The sequence below is a fragment of the Neltuma alba genome, unplaced genomic scaffold (genome assembly GCF_004799145.2).
Source record: "Neltuma alba isolate B1F8T4 unplaced genomic scaffold, ASM479914v2 tig00005928_pilon, whole genome shotgun sequence".
NCBI classification, from domain to species: Eukaryota; Viridiplantae; Streptophyta; class Magnoliopsida; order Fabales; family Fabaceae; genus Neltuma; species Neltuma alba.
In genome coordinates this window covers 28,343-50,339 of record NW_021634278.1, presented here as the reverse complement: position 1 = coordinate 50,339, position 21,997 = coordinate 28,343, and the positions used below count along the sequence as shown (strand labels likewise).

At 32.7% G+C, this 21,997-nt stretch overlaps 2 protein-coding genes and 1 long non-coding RNA gene across 3 annotated transcripts; 1 reads left to right on the top strand and 2 right to left on the bottom strand.

The window, feature by feature from the left end:
- Positions 1-5,458: 5,458 nt before the first annotated feature.
- Positions 5,459-12,996, top strand: LOC114749031 (protein transport protein SEC23). The gene is made up of 12 exons (XM_028937501.1): positions 5,459-6,403; positions 6,491-6,664; positions 7,152-7,313; positions 8,018-8,160; positions 9,351-9,426; positions 9,561-9,733; positions 9,847-9,928; positions 10,664-10,741; positions 11,207-11,368; positions 11,452-11,715; positions 11,940-12,044; positions 12,184-12,996. The coding sequence occupies exons 1-12, from the start codon at positions 5,630-5,632 to the stop codon at positions 12,328-12,330; spliced, it is 2,340 nt and encodes a 779-aa protein (XP_028793334.1). The 5' UTR covers positions 5,459-5,629; the 3' UTR covers positions 12,331-12,996.
- Positions 12,997-17,544: 4,548 nt separating this feature from the next.
- Positions 17,545-18,124, bottom strand: LOC114749032 (uncharacterized). The gene is made up of 2 exons (XR_003740522.1): positions 18,022-18,124; positions 17,545-17,896 (listed from the first exon to the last, which is right to left on the bottom strand). It is a non-coding gene; the product is annotated as an uncharacterized LOC114749032 (long non-coding RNA).
- A 57-nt stretch (positions 18,125-18,181) lies between these two features.
- LOC114749029 (uncharacterized) lies at positions 18,182-19,554 on the bottom strand. Its single transcript, XM_028937495.1, has 2 exons — positions 19,387-19,554; positions 18,182-18,922 (listed from the first exon to the last, which is right to left on the bottom strand). Exons 1-2 carry the CDS (start codon positions 19,552-19,554, stop codon positions 18,182-18,184), a joined length of 909 nt encoding a protein of 302 aa, XP_028793328.1.
- Positions 19,555-21,997: the final 2,443 nt, after the last annotated feature.

Sequence of the window (21,997 nt, the reverse complement as noted above, 5' to 3'; positions counted from 1 at the left end):
GTTACTGTGAATTTCATAACCATTCCATTACTTTCTTTTCCCACAATTGATGCTACCATTGTTCTAAATTCTCCATATGATGTCCCTTCCTTTATCACTCTTGTTCTTGAAGGAATTGAAAGACGACGCGCAACGGAAATAAATTAAAAATTTCAATCCCTTGCCCGGATCTACCGATTGTGTTTAAAGTAAGAAGCATTACCTTCGGTGTTCGACTTCTTGGTAGCTCGGTGATTCTTCTGTTCAGGATGCCTCTGCTCGCCTCCTTTGTCGTTCGAAGTCGACAACTCCGGTCGACTTCCTCTACCGGTATCCACACGAATACCTCTCAATCTCGAATGACGTGCTAGTGTCTTTGTCCGTCTAGGGTTTTCAAAGAATCCGTCCTCCCTTCTCTCCTTTTGGCCGTCTCTTATCTGCTTAGTGCTTTCACTCTCACGCTTAAAACCCTAGCTCCTCATATCAAATATATAGGATGCTATAGGTTTTATGAATGATATTTAATTTCGAAATTAATCCTAAATTAATTCCGAAATTAATACAATATCAAATATTGCCTAATCAGATAAGAGAACAATTAAATAAATATGGTTTATATTAAATCTGTCTCACAGATTTAATTCACCTATTTATTTAATTCAAAATAAAGATATGACGGAATTAATTTATATAGATTTAATTTATCCTTATAAATTAAATCTAACAATTAATATCTCTTATATTTATATAATATGTATATATATACGAATTTATATATATATATATATATATACATGTCCACCCTATATTATTCATTGAATCTGGACATATCTTAGATTCAATGAATCTGGACATCACAACTCGTGTTGGGCTATTTTGTGTGCGACCCTGTAGGCCCATATGAAGTTGGTAGTGGGCCATTAACTATAATGACTCACAAGTCGTAAGCGGTCTCTAGCAAGACATCACGACTACCCAAATCATATGAGGATCGTTGAACGATGTAACCTTTCATACAACCATATCGTGTCCCTTTTGTCACACGACATTTTGGTCATGGATGAGGCATAGAGAACGTCATCCTCCTATTCATGACCGTTACTTTCTCGATCCCTGAGTAGTCTGAGTATAGAAACGGAACTACCTTTCCATTATAGTATGGCCATACATTTCTCAGACTCACTCATCGAGGGGCCCAGTAATATCTCTCTACGAATGTGAGGGACAAATTCCATCTTGACCATTCACATTCCTCCGCATGAAAAACCACTAAGCCTGAACATAGTCTTTATGATCACTCGGTCAAAAGTGACTTTTGACTAGGTCAAAGCTAAGTGTTTCTCATGTAGGAATCCATGATGATCTCAGGTCAAAGGGCACAGTGACATGATTTATATATGAGAGAAGTTTATGACTTAACCCATGCAGCTCTCTCATAGCGGGTCGGTCCAACACCTTGTACTCTTACATGTACCTATGACTTTAATTTATATCTCTATATATCTTTAAAGTCATACTGGTCTTATTTCATCTATGCTCCCACATAGATGACCGACCAGGGACATTTAGGATAAACCATGAGTTATCCAAGGATAGTCATCACAGTAAACATGCAAATAATATGATAACGTAATTAATAAATTCATAAATCAACAATGTTCATAGCAAAATGATTGGCCCCTAGGGCATAATTTCCAACAGTTCTCACACCACCTCCAACATACTGTGTTTCACCTTCTAGACCATTAATAAATTATCCTCCTATATGGAGGTAGTAAAACAATTGCTTCCCACTGGAAGTTGCCATCCTTGATATCAACCTGCCACAATCACTTGTTAATAACAAGTCATACAGTTATATTAACAATCTTCGATGTACCCATTAACAACACATTTAACCATTGCATTTGAAAGGTTACAATAATAAATATATGTTATTTTCCACTCATTTTCATCAGCAACACGGCATCAATGACCCAAAAACAAAGCATCATTCACCGAAAAACAGAGCATTGCTTTCTAACCCTAGCCACACATAGTAAAACCACACCTAACATGATTAAAACCACAAATGACTAAAATGAGCCTCCCTTGATATTTCTAGTGAGTTGAATCACATCCTTAATACCCACATATCCACACCCAATCAACTTTTTAGACCAACATTAAACTTGACACTAGTTGTGTACAAAAGAAGAGAAATGTTGTTAATGATGAGACCTACCAAGAAGATGAAGAAATAATGTGGCTTGTCTGCAGTGGAGTACTAACGCATACCTCCCTTCTTTCTTTCAGAAGCTTCTCTTCCTCGCGCATGCATAACAAACAAGCACACTAAATGAAACCAATTAGCGTCTTTCTCTCTTTTCTTTCCTTTATCAATGACTGAGGGCAAGTACGTAATATCACGATTGAAATTATTTACCCAGAGGTCCCTAGGGACTTAGGAGGAATTTGGGGATTTCATGGGACCTTTTGGTAGTAAATTCTCTTCTATGGGACTCTACAGTAATTTTCCCTTTATAAAATGGCCACATAGGTGTTCATGATCGACTTGCAATTTGAAGTTTGCAAGCATGTTCAAATAATTAAATTGAGTACATAAGTCCTAGATTATGCAATCAATATGATTCCCATTAAAATTGCTAATGATTGTTCCTCAGCTTATCAATAACTATATGTTTAGTGGAAGCCTCCATAAATAGCCAAGTCTGTGAGAGCAAAATTTCTATTTTAGTATTGGAATAATTGATTGTATATATTTTCGCATGTAAATGCATCAAGCCAACCAATTCTCCTAATATAATTGGCTTTTGGTTAGGAGTCACATATTTTCATCTTCGAATGTGCAATATCTATTATTTCTTCACAGTAATGCACATAAATGGATATTAAAAGTGAGTTGGGAATAATGTTAGATAAAAACCTCATTCTTCTTGTTTGTCTCTGAATGAAACAAAAGAATATTTTTAAAGGAAACTTATGAATTTAGGAGAGCTATACTGCATATTCCCAATATAAAGGGAGAAAATGAGTAGCTAGAAAAGAAAACACATAGAATGCATTTTTATTATCAAATGTAGATCCTCAGGTACAGTAGTATGAACTATAAATTCATAAAGACTTGCTTTCATAAAATATTATTAATATATGCCAAATGTAATTATTAACCTAAATGAAAATTCTTGATTTTCAAATTCCAACTATAGGGGCTCCTTTTTTTTTTTTTTTATAAGACATGCCTACAGCATGAGAAAATGATCGGTTATAAAAGAAAAGTAAAAGGAGCAAATCATGAAGATGATTATACTAAAAAGACATGAATTGTGAAAGAGGCTAAGACATAACTATTTGACCATTAAAAATGCTTAAATACTTGAAAAAGAGATCCCGATATGTTATGTTATAAAAGAAAAGGAGACCAAAAAAGAATAAAATTGTCAACAATAATTTTAGTGATGATATCACGTGATCAAAAGAGGATCTTATATGCAAATTCGTATGAGATCTAGACAAAAAAAAAAACAATATGCCAACATAAAAGAAAAAACATATAAGGGGAATTTATGTATTTCTAGACCAAGCACTTGAAATGTAATGTTAGTTTTATATAAATGACCATTTGTATTAAAAAAAGAAAGAGAAATGTAGTCTTGTGGCAGATTAAATTTTTATGTACCTTATTAATATGACAGTTTGATAATATATAAAGATATTTCATGTGTCTAATCCCGCGGGGTTAGGTCGACTGGCTGGGGTCGTCTTAGCTTAACCACAGATCTCGGGTTCGAGACGTGGGAACGCAGCACTCCAAGGGGCCAGGGGGCGCCGTCGGTATGGATCCTTGCAAGCCCCCGAATCCGGATTAGTCTGGGGACGTTGTCACGGCTGAAAGACGCCTATTTCCCTAGGATACCGGATGGAGTAATCCAAAAAAAAAAGAAGATATTTCATATGTGTCTAAGAAATATAGTGAATTATTATATAGCGAAATTTTATGTGAATCTCACAAGGATTTGAATTGCTGTGTAAGTTCAAAATGATCCAACATATGGATATATTTGGATCACAATATATAAAAATCCTTGAAGGATTTAAGTTTCTAGAAGTATACAATTATATTTTCAAAAATACTATTCAATTAAGTTAAATAAGTCTCGTATGTAATATAACTGATTTAGTAAATATTAGTTACAATAATGATATTAAAATATTTTAAATTGCCCATATATAAAAAGATCAGAAATGAGTTTGTTATCATTGCTATTTACATATTATGTGTTCAGATAGTTGCAAAATTTTTAGATGTAAACTAAAGATCTATTTAGACCTGTAGAAGGTAATGAATAAATACTTGGTCCAAAAGTATTATATTTTAGTGTCACTAAAGTACTTATGTATCTAACTACTCATACAAAACTTAACACATCATTTCCTAATTAGCATGATATAGTTCTTTACTAACATGACATTAAAATGAAATTAAGTTTGTTCTTTGTTACTTCAAGAATACTGCGGATGTGATATTATTTTATATGAATATATCTAGGACCAATCTTATTGGCTACTAGATAAAGAATTCTTATGTGATCTTCATGTCGAAAGATCATAGCATGATCTATATGTCAGTAGATTACAAGGAGACTATTTGTCTCATGATTTTCAAAAGATTATAAAGCTTATATTTGATGTCTTTATCTCACTATAATATTTGGAAGGTTTATTCATTATATTCGACTTTACAGGCTAAAAAATGTCAATTGAAGTTGCCAAGATGAGAAGTTGATGCATATTGTATTCGTTTTTTTTTCCTTGTCTATAGTTTTATCCCATTAGATTTTTCTAGTAAGGTTTTTAATGAAGTAGTACTGTATAATGTACCAATAAATGATGTACTCTTTTTTTTTATTAGGTTTTTGTTTCACAGGATTTTTACTAGTTGAAATTTTTTAACGAGACACATTCATATATAATAGACATCTAAGGAGAGTATTATGAATATAAAAATATTTTTGTGGATGTCAATATATTTTCATTATTTCTTATATTTCCTATCATCTCCAATATTTCTTATCATCTCTATATCCTATAATTATCTCCTATTATTATGTAATTTATAGATTCTACTGAAGATATAAAGTTATCCTTATATAAAAAAGAACATGTATTCAATATTTTAAATGGAACGAGGAATACTTTTACATTCTATTCTCTCTAATTTTTTTTTTGGTGACACTATTCTCTCTAATTTTGTTCTTTACTCATCTTCTCTTTTTTCAGTTTTGTTACAACTTTATTATCATTTTTTTTTTAAAATCATGGTTCACCATTCACTTCAGTGTTCATACTTGTTTTTTTTTTTTTTCCCTCCCTTTGATCAGCAGTGTTCATACTTCAATATATCCTCTAGAAAACAAATATCTGTAAATGACTCCTATACGTTTTTTTTTAATCACCGTTCCAAAACGCATCTCGTTCTTCCCTCGCCTTCGCGGTGACCCTTTCTCCGTCATTTCTTCCGGGGTCGCCCCTCTCTGTTTTTTTTCCGAGAAAGAAACAAAATTGGAATCTGATTGTATTTACTGCAAGGTAAAGCAGAGATTTCGCGCAATTCAATTCCTTTGTCATCTTCGTCGGGATTCAGACCACGATGTCGGAAATGGCCAACACAGATCCTGAGGGAGTCGATGGAGTCCGAATGACATGGAACGTGTGGCCTCGCACCAAGGTCGAAGCTAGCAAGTGTGTGATCCCACTTGCTGCCTCCATCGCCTTGATCCGTTCTCACCCTGATATCCCAAGGCTCCCTTATGCTCCTCTTCGATGCAAAACCTGCTCTTCCGTGCTCAATCCTTTCTCGCGCGTCGACTTCACTGCCAAGATCTGGATCTGTCCGTTCTGCTATCAGCGCAACCATTTTCCTACTCACTATGGGATGATCTCGGAGACCAATTTTCCCGGCGAGCTCTACCCACAGTACACCACTGTTGAATACGCTCTTCCGCTATCAACGAACCCTAATACGTTCGGGAACCAGACTCTTGATCCCCATCATCAATTGCAGCCATCCCCGGTTTTTGTTTTTGTGCTTGATACATGTATGATCGAGGAGGAGATGGAGTTTGCTAAGTCCGCGCTTAGACAAGCGATTGAGTTGCTACCTGACAATGCTTTTGTGGGGTTCGTCACCTTTGGAACCCAGGTTCAAGTTCATGAATTGGGCTTTCCAGAGATGTCCAAGGTTTATGTTTTCCGTGGCAGTAAAGAGATTACGAAGGATCAGATTTTGGAACAGCTAGGTCTAGGTGCTTCCGGGAGGAGAACTGCCGGAATTTATCAAAAGGGAGTCCAAAGTGGACCCCCTACTTCAGGTGTCTTGCGATTTTTGCTTCCTGCATCTGAATGTGAATATACTCTCAATTCGGTGGGTTTTGTTGCAATTTATATATTTCCTATGGTTAGTTCTGGAATTGCATTTTGACAAATGGGTTGCGACTGTTATGGTTTCCAGCTATTGGATGAATTGCAAACAGATCAATGGCCTGTTCCACCTGGCAGTCGTTCAGCACGGTGCACCGGAGTTGCTTTAAGTGTTGCAGCGGGGTTGCTGGGTGCATGTACTGTTGGGACTGGGGCAAGAATCATAGCTTTGGTTGGCGGTCCATGCACAGAAGGACCTGGCACGGTAAAACAGTCCTTAATTTTTTTGTTTTCTTAGTTGACTGATCGTATAATTTGTGTTTTATGTTATCAGTCAATAAATCGGTATAATGAATATTTTCAAACTTCAGTATGAGTAAAATGTGGCAGTGAGAGTTCAAAGCAAATCATTGGCCAGTTGGTTGCTAAATTCTTTTGTAGTGCTGCACTGGCATCACCCGTGGTCTTTTTTTGTGTCCATAAGGGGATGCTTTTGAAGGATTCTGAACTGCTTGCTCTAATTTTCTGGTATAACTCCATCATAGGATGTATGATATATAGTTAATTTGCAAGCCTCAATTCAGTTTGGGCCAAGCATTGTAAGAGAAACCAAAGCAGAGAAATCACGTCTTGTTTCATTCTCTCTCTTGAAAATATGATACAAGGGCATACGAATTCAAAATTTTTGCTTATATTCATAGGTACAGATAAAGTTCTATTCAATACTGAAGTGATAAAATAATTCCTTTCAGATTGTGTCAAAAGATCTATCTGATCCAGTGCGTTCACATAAAGATCTTGATAAAGATGCAGCACCATACTTCAAGAAGGCAGTGAAATTTTACGACAGTCTTGCAAAACAGCTGGTTAGCCAGGGCCATGTCTTAGATCTTTTTGCATCAGCGCTTGATCAGGTGTGTTTCGGGATCTTATTTTCTCACGTTTCTATAGTTGTTTTAACTAGTTCTTGTCTTAATAATCAATGTTGATGAGTATTTTTTTTAAGGTCGACATGTTATTGTCCCTAGTGACTTTACCTTTCTTTCTTTCCTTTGTTGTTTTTCCCCGGTTAAAGGTAGAGCTTTCATGATGGGGAAGCTGTTCTGGGCTGATGCCCTTATCATTTTTCTGCTGTTGATGCTTTGCATTAGCTGCTCATTAGTTGTTTTTTCCCCTTTAAAGGAATGTATTAAATGTTGTTATTAATCTGCTTCTTACATTTTTTTCGGTTGAAGGAAACAAAATAGAATTTTGTTTCACTTATTTTATTTGGTCAAGTTTGTGTAGCATTTGTGATCATATTGATGTTATGATGATTGTGATGCTTGTTTGTTTCCTAGATACATGCTCATGGCTTATCATTCTTGAATTCTGACAGTGGGCCGCTTATGCAGTTTTTATGTGCTTGAATTATTGTTGATATTGTGATCTGAATTTTCCACTTCAAGACACTGAAGTTGTTACATCTATTTATAAGCCCAATCATTCTAACAGCTAGCCTCTTATTCTATTTTATTAACTAACTATAACTACCTATTCCGTTGTTATGATACCATATCATAAGTGTATGTGCTGGTTCTACCTCTTGTTCTCACTTTTGCGTGTTTGGAGTTTATAGGTTGGAGTTGCGGAGATGAAAGTTGCAGTTGAAAGGACAGGTGGCCTTGTTGTTCTGTCTGAAAGCTTTGGTCATTCAGTATTCAAGAACTCCTTTAAGCGTGTTTTTGAGGATGGTGAACAATCTCTTGGTCTCTGTTTTAAGTGGGTATTCTGTATCTTAGTCTCTTTTTGGATGTGGTTGCTTTCATTAATTCAATTTGTGGGTATTAGTGTTTATTTTTAGTTTTTGACATTCCCACTTATTGTGAAATCAATATTTTCTAAAGTGAAGAAATATCCCGCATTTATAAAATAAAAGCCTGAGATGATCTCAACTATTTATTTAAAATGTGGAACAGAATAAATGAAAGCACATTCACAATACTAAGTATATTCTCAACTAATTCCCTCGTAGGGAAGCAATTAAACTAATACAAGGTGATTGTACGATAAATGAGTATATCCTCAACTAATTCAACTATATATTCACTCTAAATAATCACATTTAATTTCATTGGAAATAAAAGAAGAGATTGTACGATAGCTCATTTGGTTCTTAAACAATATTTCTCTACCCTTTTGCAACGCATATAAGTCAGAAAAATGACATAAAAGCCTCCTGCATTTTTTCACTGCAACTAAAACAACTCCACGTGTTGGAAAATCTGTTAGAATGGTAGGTACCCTAGTGGGATGAGAAACCCTTTTCCAAAAGTTAGCTGTTGAGATACGAGAGCCACTATACTTAAGAACCTCATTGAGCAACCCATACCAGTCAATGTGAGATTTAGGTATTTTATATTACTTTGGTCACTATAATAATATATGTTGAATTGTATATTTTCTCCGTTCTGGCTTTGTCGGTTTCAATTTCAATTTTACTCAAAACAGGTTGCATTATTTGAGAAAGAGGATGAATATGGAGAGAACAATTATCAGAACTTAGTTAACTTATGAACTATGAGGGGGGACTAGAAAAGGCAATTCTCTTTAGAGAAACAAAATCATCAGCCATATACCTAATAAATGAAATTGAATGGTGAATCCACCTCTCCTTCCCCTGCTTCTCCCATGAAATCAGCTTTATACCTAGAAACAATCTAGTTTGGTTTGAGGATGTATATTTTGGGGCTCTAGGTTTTAATAAACAGTGTGATTACACAAGTAATGATCTGTTTGGACTTTATATATTCATAAGGATTATTATTGATTGTATCTTTCTGCTGTTGTTGGGATGCTTAAATATCATTTCTACTTGGTTAGTTCAATTTATGAGTTTATTTATCTTTGTCTGTATCTATCTGCGTCCTCCTCTTTTCCCGTCAAACATTCTCACTTAAGTTTTGCTTCAGTGGAACCCTAGAGATAAATTGTTCCAAGGAAATAAAAATTCAGGGAATAATTGGACCTTGCACATCATTGGAAAAGGTTAGACCATTTAATGTTTCAAACCTCAATTTCCCGTCATTTTATGATATTTTGATAGGAGTTTTGTCGGGTCTGGATGAGTGATATCATTTAGAACTTTCCTGGACCTTTATAATGCTGATCACTTACTGCAGAAAGGACCTTCTGTTGCCGACATTGTCATCGGAGAGGGGAACACAACAGCATGGAAGATGTGTGGCCTTGACAAGAGTACATGCCTAACAGTGGTGTTTGATCTTTCAACAACTGATCGTTCAAACACTTCAGGAGCTGTCAATCCCCAGTTGTACCTGCAGTTCCTGACAAGGTTAGCTTGGAGGATGTATACTGACAGTTAAAATTAATTAAACATACAACTGCGTGCTTCTTTCGTCTTTCTTAGTAGGTATCAGATATCAATGGGTCACTTTTGGACTGCAGTTACCAGGGCCCAGATGGTCAATTAGTGCTTCGTGTTACTACTGTAACTAGAAGATGGGTAGATAGTGCTGTTAGCTCTGAGGTAGTTTGAGTTTCTTTTTAATTTTGCCTTCATTTTGAGCAGCTCTGATGTAGTTTATCATAACTTTGAGAAGCTTCAATGAATTCATTTTTTTTATTGCTGTCAATTTTGATTGTCAAATTGTGTTCATACGCTTAGGTAAATTCCATTAATTTTTTTGGTGAAGAAAATCCTTTTGTTTTCTGTGTACATACTAGTTATGTCTGTCTCTACATTATTAGTGTTTCTTATTTCTCTGATTTAAAAATTGTTGGTCTGTTTGGTCCCTGCAATCTATCTGGCAAATGTAATATTCTACAGTTGTGTTGAGTCTCACTTGTCCCAATGGCTACACTTTAAGATGTTTCACTTAGTTCCAAACTAGTCCAAACTCTTCATTGATCAAAGTCCTCCATAAAAAGCCTTTTCCAAGGCTGGCTAATAATTAAGCTTTGAAACCAATTGATAGTTACTTGAGTGAGATGAGGAACTTTTCCTCAAAAGCTAGCTATTGAGGTGAGAGTACCAGCATCTTTCAATGCTGCATTGAGCATCTCATTCTACCTTAGTCCCCATCAGATACCATACAGGCTGTTAGTGATGCTCATTTGTTTTTTGGCTGTTTCTTATCCAAAGAAAATACTATTGCTGTGTTTATATGGACATTTGGTGGTTCTAATTTTTTCTCCATCATCATCATTCGTTGTTCATATATAAATAATGTGTTCACTAAAGAAGAAATTTTCTTCTGTTCAGGAATTGGTACAAGGATTTGATCAAGAAACTGCTGCTGTGGTGATGGCTAGATTAGCTTCCTTGAAAATGGAGACGGAGGTACATCACAAATTGTGTTGTCATATAGTGATTAATTCAATATTTCTAAATCATCATTGTTGCGAATTATATTCTAATGTTGCAATAAGTGTTATTTTCATCTACGGAAAGCTTATTGTTTAGAGTTACAGGGAGATTAGGAGAAGTGGTTATGTTGAACTGATGTTTATGTTAATTGTGTTTGTTGAACCCTTCACTAGTGGGACTATATATTTTTGGAATGATTTGGTAAATGTAGTATCTCTGAGACTATTTCGATTTGTCCGTTTAATTATTCTAGCCAAGTTTTGATATTTGACAGTGATGTGTTTTCTTTTGCAATGATAACTACCTGTTCTGAGAGCAATTTATGTTTCTTTAATATCATTTTTCTTGTAATGTGATACTAATAACAGTTTTCTTATGCCCCTGTTGGATATGTCATACTCAACCTTCTAGCTAAAAGCATCAATCTTGTTTGATCAGGAAACATTTGATGCCACACGTTGGTTGGATCGATACCTCATTCGTCTTTGTTCTAAATTTGGTGACTACCGCAAGGATGATCCATCATCTTTTACGTTGAATCCATCATTCTCATTGTTCCCTCAGTTTATGTTCAATTTGCGACGGTCACAATTTGTGCAGGTACTTTGTCTGGAGATTATTTTCTTTTCACACTTATGAAACTTATTTAACTCTGATATGTGAATGATGAAATTTGTTGTCAGGTTTTTAACAACAGTCCAGATGAGACTGCCTACTTCCGCATGTTGTTAAACAGGGAAAATATTAGTAATGCTGCTGTTATGATTCAACCATCTCTAATATCATATTCATTTAATTCACTACCTGCACCAGCACTGTTGGATGTGGCTTCCATTTCTGCTGACCGGATTTTGTTGTTAGATTCATATTTTAGTGTTGTCATTTTTCACGGGATGACAATAGCTCAGTGGCGCAACATGGGATACCAGAACCAACCGGAACACCAAGTATGTGTTTGGACTTGGCCTATTGGCTAGTGAAATGATATTCATATGAAAATTCTTATTTAACTAATCAGATACTTGAAGGCAGTCTGTTAATTGGGACTATTAGTTAATTTATAATGGAAGTTCATGCTTTAGGCAAGAGCTTTACTTTTTGGCTTGTCTCCTGCTTGCATGTGGCACTGTATTTTATTCCTTCTTACCTAATATATTTATTATAATCCCAGGCATTTGCACAACTACTGCAAGCTCCACGTGATGATGCTCAATTGATCATTAGAGATCGTTTCCCTGTCCCTAGATTGGTTGTATGTGATCAACATGGCTCCCAGGTTAGTATGCAGAAAGATCTGTATGAAACATGGGTCTTGTTGGGGACAATTTTCAATATCTTCTACTTGTCCATTATGCTTTCCAAAGTCTGGATTTTTCTTCATGGGTATTATTGGGGGTGTCTTTGATGATGAACAGGCTAGATTTTTATTAGCAAAGCTGAATCCCTCTGCAACTTACAATAACGCTCATGAGATGGCCGCTGGTTCAGATATCATCTTTACTGACGATGTGAGCCTTCAAGTCTTTTTTGAGCATCTTCAGAGGCTGGCTGTGCAATCTTAAGAGCAGATGATAGTATAGACTGACACTGTTTATAGGTTCTGGACTTCAATTAGCTAAATTCGCCAAGGGTATATCATGCATTGTGCTGTTCCATTCAGTTATTTTGCTTTCTTTCCTTTTGTTTTCAAAAGAGAGGGTTAGAGCCCATTCCAGTGGAAGAAAAAGGAAAGAAAATCACAAACACAATTCTTTAGGGTTCAGATCGAGGCTGTTCCCTAGAGATAATAAGAGGGGTTCAAAAGTATGTCAGAGTCTTGGGTGATTTGGGAAGAAAGGGTAACGAAAATGTATGTTGAGGTTTTCCTTGCGTCAGCAGCAAAGCAGATGAGAGATGGTTTTTGTCCCATTTTTTTTCCCTGCCTTTTTATTCATTCCCAGATCTGAATTTTGAGTTCTCTGTCTGGATTAATTTATATAGCTATTCTTACATGCTCTCTGGGTTGCATAGTGCATTTTTTTGTTAGTCACTGCAGGAGTTTGGTAATAGTTCCTCTTGAGAAGTTTTGTATATGGTGCAGTGGTATTAGACATATCCTTCACTGAGTATTTTTTAAGTGGTTCTTTTCATCCTTTATGTGAAGGTTTCATTGCATTTAGGCCTCAGCATTATAAAATAGCTATAAGGTTAATTGACTTGAATACTATCTGCTAAGGACATTATTGTGATATTTTGGTTCCCTCTTTAAGGGATTTGGATCCGGTGCCTAATTTCCTCAAATTTCCGGCGAATTTGATTATAAAATAAAATATAAAAATAAGGTAAATGTTTTGACTTGTACATTGCACTTAAGCAATTAAGAAAGATAGGCATTGCATGAGATTAGTTCCCTTTTCGAGTCAAGAAGATTATAACTGGGTTTGGCTTCATGACAAATTAGTTACAGGTAAAATCATGGTTTAAGCGGTTTTTAATATGAAAGTAAACATACTCTAACTCGTAATCCATTTTTAAATGAACTAATCGATGAGTCATCGCTGGGTAACCAATTCAACTCTGCCAATATGGCAATCAAATGAGGAAGCCTAGTAACGTTTTGTTTTTTTTTTAATGACTTATTTATTTGATATATTTTTCCGTTGGGATGCTTAAACCCACTTAGAGCATATCAGACATTTTTTTGAGTTATTAGAAATATGCTGCAGTTTAAGAATCCAAAAATATTACTCGGTTTTAAATAGAAGACTCATTTTATAATATAATTTATATTATAAAATAGGTCTTATATTTAGAACCAGAAGAACTATTTAATATCATTTAACCTCCACATAATCAGATTTTCTTTTCATCTGATTCACCTCATTTTAAATATTCATTCATTAAGCATTAACCATATTCATATTAGATTATTTTAATAATTTAATTATCCTTCCTGTCGGTATATTTTACGAATTAATTTCGAATATACTATTTTCCATCCAATTCATTAAAAGTGGCATCCTCCACCTTCCTCCATTTGAACACGCCACTTGTTCTTATTTCATCAATTCAAGTGGGGTTTTGGGCTTTTAGATCAATTATAGTTTGTTCGAGTCAAAATTTCTCCTTATTCTTTCTATAAATACTCCTTTATGCATATTATTTTGGACAAATTAAATAAAAAGAATCGTTTAGTTTCTTTTTTAATGAGTAGTGCTTGTTTTCTGGAATCTTGAATTAAACATATTGTAGTGTTTTGCATTATCTTTGTGGTGTTATTGTGAAATCTTGTTGGATATCATGAATTTGATTCCACTTTCTCTATGTTTAGTACAACAAGGGGTTAGAAGTGTTTCTTGGGAAAACTCTGAAGAAAAATGGAATTTATGGGTTAAATAAACATGCAACATATTATTAGAAGAGAAAAAAGAATTGTTATAAAAAAAGAAAAAGAAGAAAAAAAAGAATTAAAGACTATGAAGATTTATTTTTGAAAAGTAAAAACAAGAAGAAAAAAATTAGATTGGCTTGTTCTTTATAAAATAAGAATTAAGGTTTAGCTGAATAAAAGGTGTAGTAATTACTCCTTATACAAAGAAGACCACTATCCAGCGAAAATTGACCATCAGGAAAAAAAAGTCAGCTGTTTTTTGGTGGTTGATGTGTTTGACTGTTCATGGAAAAATTGTTGTTCATTTCTTTCAAGAGTTGATCTTTACTTTACATAAGGGAAAATACTTCCAATAAGTTCAGGAAAATAAGATCTTCCATGAAAAAATCTTGTGAAAATTACCAAATTGCTCCAAATACTAACTATTATCAACCATTTTATTGTGTAAAACTCTACTGTGGAAGCATCGTTCATGGCTATTATCTTTTTCTAGAAGATCAAGTTAAAATTAACAGATGCTCATCAGAATCTAATTTTAAAAAAAAACAAATCAAGCAACTAAAAATATATTATAAAAATGTTGAAGCTCTTTATTCTCATTGTTCCTTCATCATCTAGTCATCTCTATGGCCTACCTATTTTACTCAAGGTGATAACGTCATCTGATTTTTATCAGCAGATCAGCAGATTTCACCTTCTAACTATATTAGATGAACATAAGGTAAGGTGGATAAGTGTGATTATGAAAGGGAGAAGATGTGAGGGGGCAGTAGGAGATATTACTATAAACTTATGTTAATTATTTATTACTAGCTCTAGTTCTAAATATAAAAAGTAGTTTGTATTATAAAAATTTAGTTTGTAATGTATTACACTATAAATAACTCTCATATTTAAGACCGGAGGAGGTAGTATTAATTTATAATATTAATAAAAAATAAAAAAAATTATTAAAAAATCTTAGTTAGGAGCAAATGTAGATGTTTGAAGATACTAACAAATTTTTGACAGAACAAGGTAATGGAATTTAAAGTAATAAGTTTAACCTATTGTATAAGTAGAACAATAAGTTTTCAATTAAAAGATTAAATGAAACTTATTGAGGCCATTAATATAAACATAATCATAAATAATTATTTTAATATTTTTTATAAATGATATCAAAAAAATGAGTAAAATACATCAACCCCCTCTATTTAACTTAAATTACTGAGACTTTTCTTTTATTTTCAAAACCTATATAGATCTTCCTTAAAATCAAAATATATGTTATACAAACTTTTCTTCTAGTTTTAAAATTCAACTTCCATTCACCCAACAATTAGTTGACGATAAAATCATCAGCTTGATTCGTTATTTTGATTAAAATGCCCCCTTTAACGTTATCATATAATAACATGATTTATCTTTACATGAAATTAAAAAATAATTTTAATACGTATTTTACTATTTTTTGTTGTACTATTACCATATTATAAATTCAATTAATTTTATAAATACAAATTTTTATTTTACAATAAAATTAAATGTTTAATCTTGTTTATTTATTCAAACTTACTTGTGATGTAATTTTTTAAATACTACCTCTAGTTTTTAATATAAGAGCTTATTTGATTTTTATTTTGGTCATAAATATAAAATTTTACTTTGTCATTCATATTTATCTATTTTTTTCTCAAGATAATCCTTCTAATAATAGTAATTCTACCCAATACACTTAATTAACAAGGATATTTTAAGAAAAATAACACTTATTTATTACAAATAATTAACTTAACTAACTTTCTTAATTTATTTAAATTAGTCATCTAGTTCTTATATTAAGAACTGGAGGTAGATTATATTAGCTGAAAATGTTTTGTAGTTCTATATATGTATTTTCAATTAAATTATAAAATTATGTCTCAATTTAGTAAATTTAGTAAAAAAATATTAAATATATTATTAATAAATATTAATATTAAAAGATAAACTAGAGATTTAATATAATGAGAGATACAATAGTAAACAAGATTTAGATGATATTTGGATAGAAATCAAACTGTGATTTTAAAAATAATTTTACAATATACAAAATAAATGTGTAAGAAAAATTTTGTCTTGACTTGCGTAAAAATATTTTTTAAAAATAATTTTGAAAAAACCAAACACTCCCTTATTCTAATATGTTTTTCTAACTAAAAATATACTTAGAATATTCTTTAATGATGTTAATGATTTTAACTAAATTTTATGTTATCAAAATAAAAAAAAATGATTCGTGTAATTAAGACAAAATAGAAAAGTAGTGAAAATATTTTACTCAAAAATCAATTATTTTATTATCATTTCAAATGAAGGGTGTTAAAGTGATCTATTCTTCACTTCTTCCTATCACTTTATCATTTTCATCTTATCACAAATTTTTCTATCAACATTTTTCATTACAATGCATACCACATATCAAATAAGTCAAAGTTTTTCTATTGTCTTCTTTCTCATTTTTTTTTTCATTATAATTAATTCTTCCTACCAAACGGCCCATACAATGTGCTTTCATATTACACGAGCCAAAAATTGTCCAGATCCTCGTCGCTGTTGCATGTTAGTAACTGGATGATATATTCAAGATTTTCTGGTTAAGATATTGGACATCAAACTATATGAATAACTTACAAAAACTCTTATTCAACAATGCTAAGATGTTCTGAAAAGATATCACTTTGCGAAAAGATAAAACCATGCAAGCAAAAGGGGGGAAAAACAATGGAAGCCAGCCTACTTCTTTGTCTTGGCTGTAAATACCTGTAAATATAATCTGCCTATTAAGAACACCACAATTTGTCTATGGGGGAAAAATGCTCTTGTCCCTGTGGCAGGAGATTTTACTCGGCATGATCTAAATAAAAGAATATATTCAGAAAACAAATCAGGAGATCAAAACTGGGTGAGCCTAGTTTTACTCCAAATGAACTACTATGCCTAAAATGCTAAAGGATCAAAATTAAGTATTCACAAAGAAACACAGGAAATAGAACTGTCTGCCATCACCCAAGGCATGTTTGAAAGACACCAAAAATTAAACCAATATAGTGATAACTCTGATTTAATAATAAATGCTTAATTCAAAACTCTTATTTATTTATTTATTTTCCTTTAAAAAAAAAAACAAAATTTTATATGCTTGATACAATTAAAGGAGTTGATTTTATTTCACTCATAGGTAAAGAATAAGTGGAATAACACAACTTCTTTTTTAATCAAAATACATAAATAATTTATTTCAATTGTTGAAAAACAATAAATATTAAATTGAAACGTATTGACAAAAGCACCAACAGATCAAGCAGTAAGAATGAATATTCTATATAAGAAAGATTTAGAAGCGTTAACGTTGCATTCGAGAGGAAGACCTTGAGGGAATCGATTGAGATCAGTGCAATTGTTATAGATCATGAAGCTCAATGCTTTACACTTCAGAATCAGAGACTGAGTATGATGAAGAGGAAGACATAAAATCTGTGACATTTGAAGTTGCCATAATAAGCTGTGAAAGGATCTCTAGAGATTCCAATAACTAGAGTTTTTCAAGACATAAGATTTTATAGATTAGATATGAAAACAAACTACAGAAGTTACCAACAGATAATTGTTCCTCCATAACCATAAACTCGCGAAGGAAAGAGAGAAATCTTTCCAGAATTTGTAGCTTCAACAACCGAGCATTTTCACAATATTTTCCTGCGCAGTTCAACTTCATCAAATCATTGAGAACTTGTCTATGATTCCCTCCAGCATATGTTTGAGGAATAGCATAGTCAGCATGCAGAAAAAGTCAGATGTAAAGTCAAAATTGTTAAAATTAACTCTAAATTAACAAAATGTCAGCATTAATTTCAGTCACCTTCCTCTCTGTCCTCCTCAATCCAAGTATATTCCATAGTACCCAAAGGCTCCAGCATAAAAGCGTGTGAAACAGAACACGATGATTATTATCATGCAGAAGCATCTTCCAGATGGTGGCCCTTGTAAGCCAGCAGTAAAGCCTCTTCATTATCTCTAAACTAGGAAATATACTTTTCCAAGAATTTCTCCTCCCGCATATGAAGCACCCGAAGAAAACTTGGATTATTCATAAGTAAATTTTTTGAGATTAGAAGTTTCAGTACCCTCCATCGAGGAATCACCCTTTTCTCCATGTTTAACATCAAAATCACAGGGTTATTAACCAGTAGTGACTTAGGCAGCATAATTTTATCCAAGAACACTTCAATTTTAAACTTTAGCCTCGTCTCAGATCTGCCAAGTAACCCTGGAGTTCTTCTAAACATTTGCATGGCCTCATCTCTGGAAAACCCGCAGCTCTGAATTATTTCCAACTTTCTGTTAAACTTGACAATGCTCATACTACTAATTGTCCGGAGCCCATGTACCAACATTCGCGAGTTTACGGAGAAACCCAAGTTTACAGCCCGTGAAACATAGTTTCTAACCAGGGATTCTCGCATTGCAAAAAGGCGAGCGTTTTTCTTTATTAAAAATGAAAGTTGAGAACCAACGATCCCACAACTCTTGAAGAAAGCAGCATTGTCCAAAACCCTTTGTTGCCTTGGAATTATCCACTCCGCATATCTTTGAAGCACCTTAATTAAATCTTTCTTGTTATTCACAATCTGCCTTACACATTTCACAGAGGGCACCAAAGTTTTATTCAAACTACAACCCAAAAGAATTCCATTCTTTGAGAGAAGCTCACCCAACTCAGGACCATGAAACCCTAGAAGCTGAAAGTACTCAATTTTTGGCTGCAGGGTTTTATCCACACGGGAGAACAATAATTGGGGTCGACGACTAATGATAGATTGAATATGCGATTCAGAAAGTCCAATCTGTTTAAAATAATTAAGCACGGTCCACGGATGTTGAGGCCACCTAGCCTTAGAGAGTCGTTTTGAGATATAGACCGATTGAGCTTTAGAGAATTTGAAGTTGGTGCTTAGATGATCAATGATGGAAATGTGTTTGGGAAAGGCTTGAGTTGGAAAAGAAACAACAGTAGAGAACAGAGGGAGAAAGGATCTGGACGAATTACTCAGAGAATATGAAAGTGCAGGTTTCAATTTAAGAAAATGCTTTGCTCCAAAACGATGCAAACTCATTAACGGGAAATGCCCCATTTCACGGTTTCAGTTTTCTCATGAATTTGAAGCAGGTCTAAATGGCGAGAAGAAAGAGAAGATCCACATCCTCATTCAAGCATTCGACATACCTGAAAGAGGGAATAGAGTCGGAGCTTCCACGGAAACAAGACGCTAGCTTGTGTTGCAGTGCGAAGTGCCTCGGCGATTTGGCGCTGCAACGACTTCGGCCGTCGGGAAGACGCGTGAGAGGCGAACGGCTGCTCTCCGCGGCATTCTTCTACCCGAAACAATGTCATTTTTGATGGGAAGGGTAGGGAAACGAGGGAAAGGTGAGGTGCTTTAATCTCGTTAAAACTGGTAATATAGGTTGAGTTTGTAGACCCATCAACGGGTCAAAAATGACGAGTTAGGATTGGTCAAAAGTCAATCAGTAAACGAGTTTTTTTAACCCGTGCCGCTAGACTTACAACCCGTCACAAGTTAGTCTGCAAACTCGCTGGCTAACCTGTATTTATTTTTTAAAATTTTTTAATTATTATAATTATATTATTATATATTATATCCTATCTAAAAAATTAAAAAAATACTTATATAATTTATTTGATGCTTTCAATCAAATATTTTAAAGAAAACAAAAAATTTATTATTTTTTGGGTTAATTAATCCGCAAGTCCTTATAGTTTCAACGAATTTTGAATCAGGTCCCTATAGTTTTTTTTCTTTTTATCAGGTCCTTATAGTTTTTTTTCCTTTTTATCAGGTCCTTATACTTTTACCTTTTTTTAATTAGGTCCTTGTATTTATTTTTCTTTTAATTAAGTCCTTATAATTTCACTAAATTTTTAATCAGGTCTATGTAGTTTTAATTTTTATTTATTAATTAAATATAAGCTTAATTAAATAGATTAATACTAAAATATAAAATATTAATAATTAAATTAAATTAATAATTATGTAATAAAATAGTAATAGAATTAATTAATTCAGGAAAATTTTTTAGAACAATTAATTTTTTTGCTGAAAAAATTAAAATTATTATAATAATTCAATATCTTTAGAATATTATTGTTTATAAACTAATATTAAATAATATATACTATTTTATGTTTATATAATAATACTATTAGAATTTATAAAATAAAAATAAAAAATTCAGGGACTTAATTAAAAATAAGGTGAACTTATAAGGACTTGATAAAAAAAAAAATACAAGGACCTAATTAAAAACAAGTGAAAGTATAAGGACCTGATAAAAAGAAAAAAAACTATAAGGAGCTGATTCAAAATTAGTTGAAACTATAAGGAGCTGCGGATTAATTATTCCTTATTTTTTTATATATTGTATAAAAAATATTAAAAAGTAAAAAAAAATTCAAAAAAAAAAAAACAAGTGTTAACGGGTCAACCCACCCACCCAACTTGGTAGGTTAGGGTTGGCTAAAAGCCAACCCACTTTCAAACAAGTTTTTTCAGCCCGACTCGTCGTGGGCTTAACCCGTCACGAGCCAACCTGCAACCCACTGATTGACTCATATTACTAGTCCTAATCTTTGTCTTGTTTGGTTTAATTAAAAGGGAGGGAACAAAGGGAGAGATGTTTAATGATCTCTTATTTGGCTTAAGAAAGAGAGGAGAGAGATAGTAATAATCAATTTACTATTTTACCCTTACATATTAATTTATATTTTTTATTGATACATTATATAAATTAAGTTACATCTTAATTTAAATTATATAATTTAATAAAAATTCAGTCTTATCATGTTAATATGTGTATTAAAAAATTGGTATATTATTTTTTAAATTCTAATTAATATAATAATATATTTGAAATAATCAAATTAACAAATTTTATATGCTCTAAAAAAATTGAAATTTTATCCTCTTTAGGCTATGCTTTTTCCAGCTTTAAAATATATTTAATAAATAATCTATTCATAAAAAACAATTAATTTTATAATATTATAATTTTTTATTTAAATAATTTTTATTTTTAATTGATTTTTATTATAATATATTTTTAATTATAATAAATTATATTTTTTTATTTTTTACTTAGGATAATATATTTTTATTTGAAATAAATATTATAATAATATATTTTATGAGTAGTAGTGAAATATAAAAAAAATATAAGCATATGATGGTCTAAAAATTTAGCTTCCTTCCAAAAATCTCCAATTTGGGGAGAGCTAACATGGGGGTGAGGGAAGGGAGGAGAGGGAACATTTTGGCCTCCCTTCCCTCTAAAATTTTTAACCGAATAAGGGAAGAGACTCACTCCCCCAGCCTCCCGCACCCTTCCCTCCAACCAAACAAGTCCTAAAGCGGGCTTAGGGGCCGTTTGGTACAAGGAAAATGAAGGCGAGGGAAAGTGGAGAGAAAATTTGAAATGAAGTAAATTTTTTTAATTAATTTTTAGGCTAAATTATCCATTTGATCCTTTGTAGAAGATTTTAATTTAATTCATTAACTTTAAAAAACATACATTTGGTCTTTTAACCCTAAAATCATTAGGCTTCAATGATAGTTTTTTATAACAATCATATATGTTTTAAAAAGTAAACTTAATATGTTAGTATTTAAGAATATTTTATTAATATTTAAGATCTTAATCTTATCATTTTTTTAAAAGAATGTTGGAGTTAAAAGATTAAAAGTATACTTTTTAAAATTAAAGAATCAAATTGAAATCTTGTATAAAGTTAAAGAACCAAATATATACTTTAGCTTAATTTT

Bases quoted from the DNA above. Each gene is read 5' to 3' on its own strand.
- LOC114749029 (XM_028937495.1), bottom strand. From the start codon at position 19,554: ATGACATTGTTTCGGGTAGAAGAATGCCGCGGAGAGCAGCCGTTCGCC. The intron at 18,923-19,386 runs GTATGTCGAATG...AAAACCCTGCAG, and splicing joins GACTCTATTCCCTCTTTCAG to CCAAAAATTGAGTACTTTCA.
- LOC114749031 (XM_028937501.1), top strand. From the start codon at position 5,630: ATGTCGGAAATGGCCAACACAGATCCTGAGGGAGTCGATGGAGTCCGA. The intron at 8,161-9,350 runs GTGGGTATTCTG...GTTTTGCTTCAG, and splicing joins TCTCTTGGTCTCTGTTTTAA to TGGAACCCTAGAGATAAATT. The intron at 12,045-12,183 runs GTTAGTATGCAG...GATGATGAACAG, and splicing joins GTGATCAACATGGCTCCCAG to GCTAGATTTTTATTAGCAAA.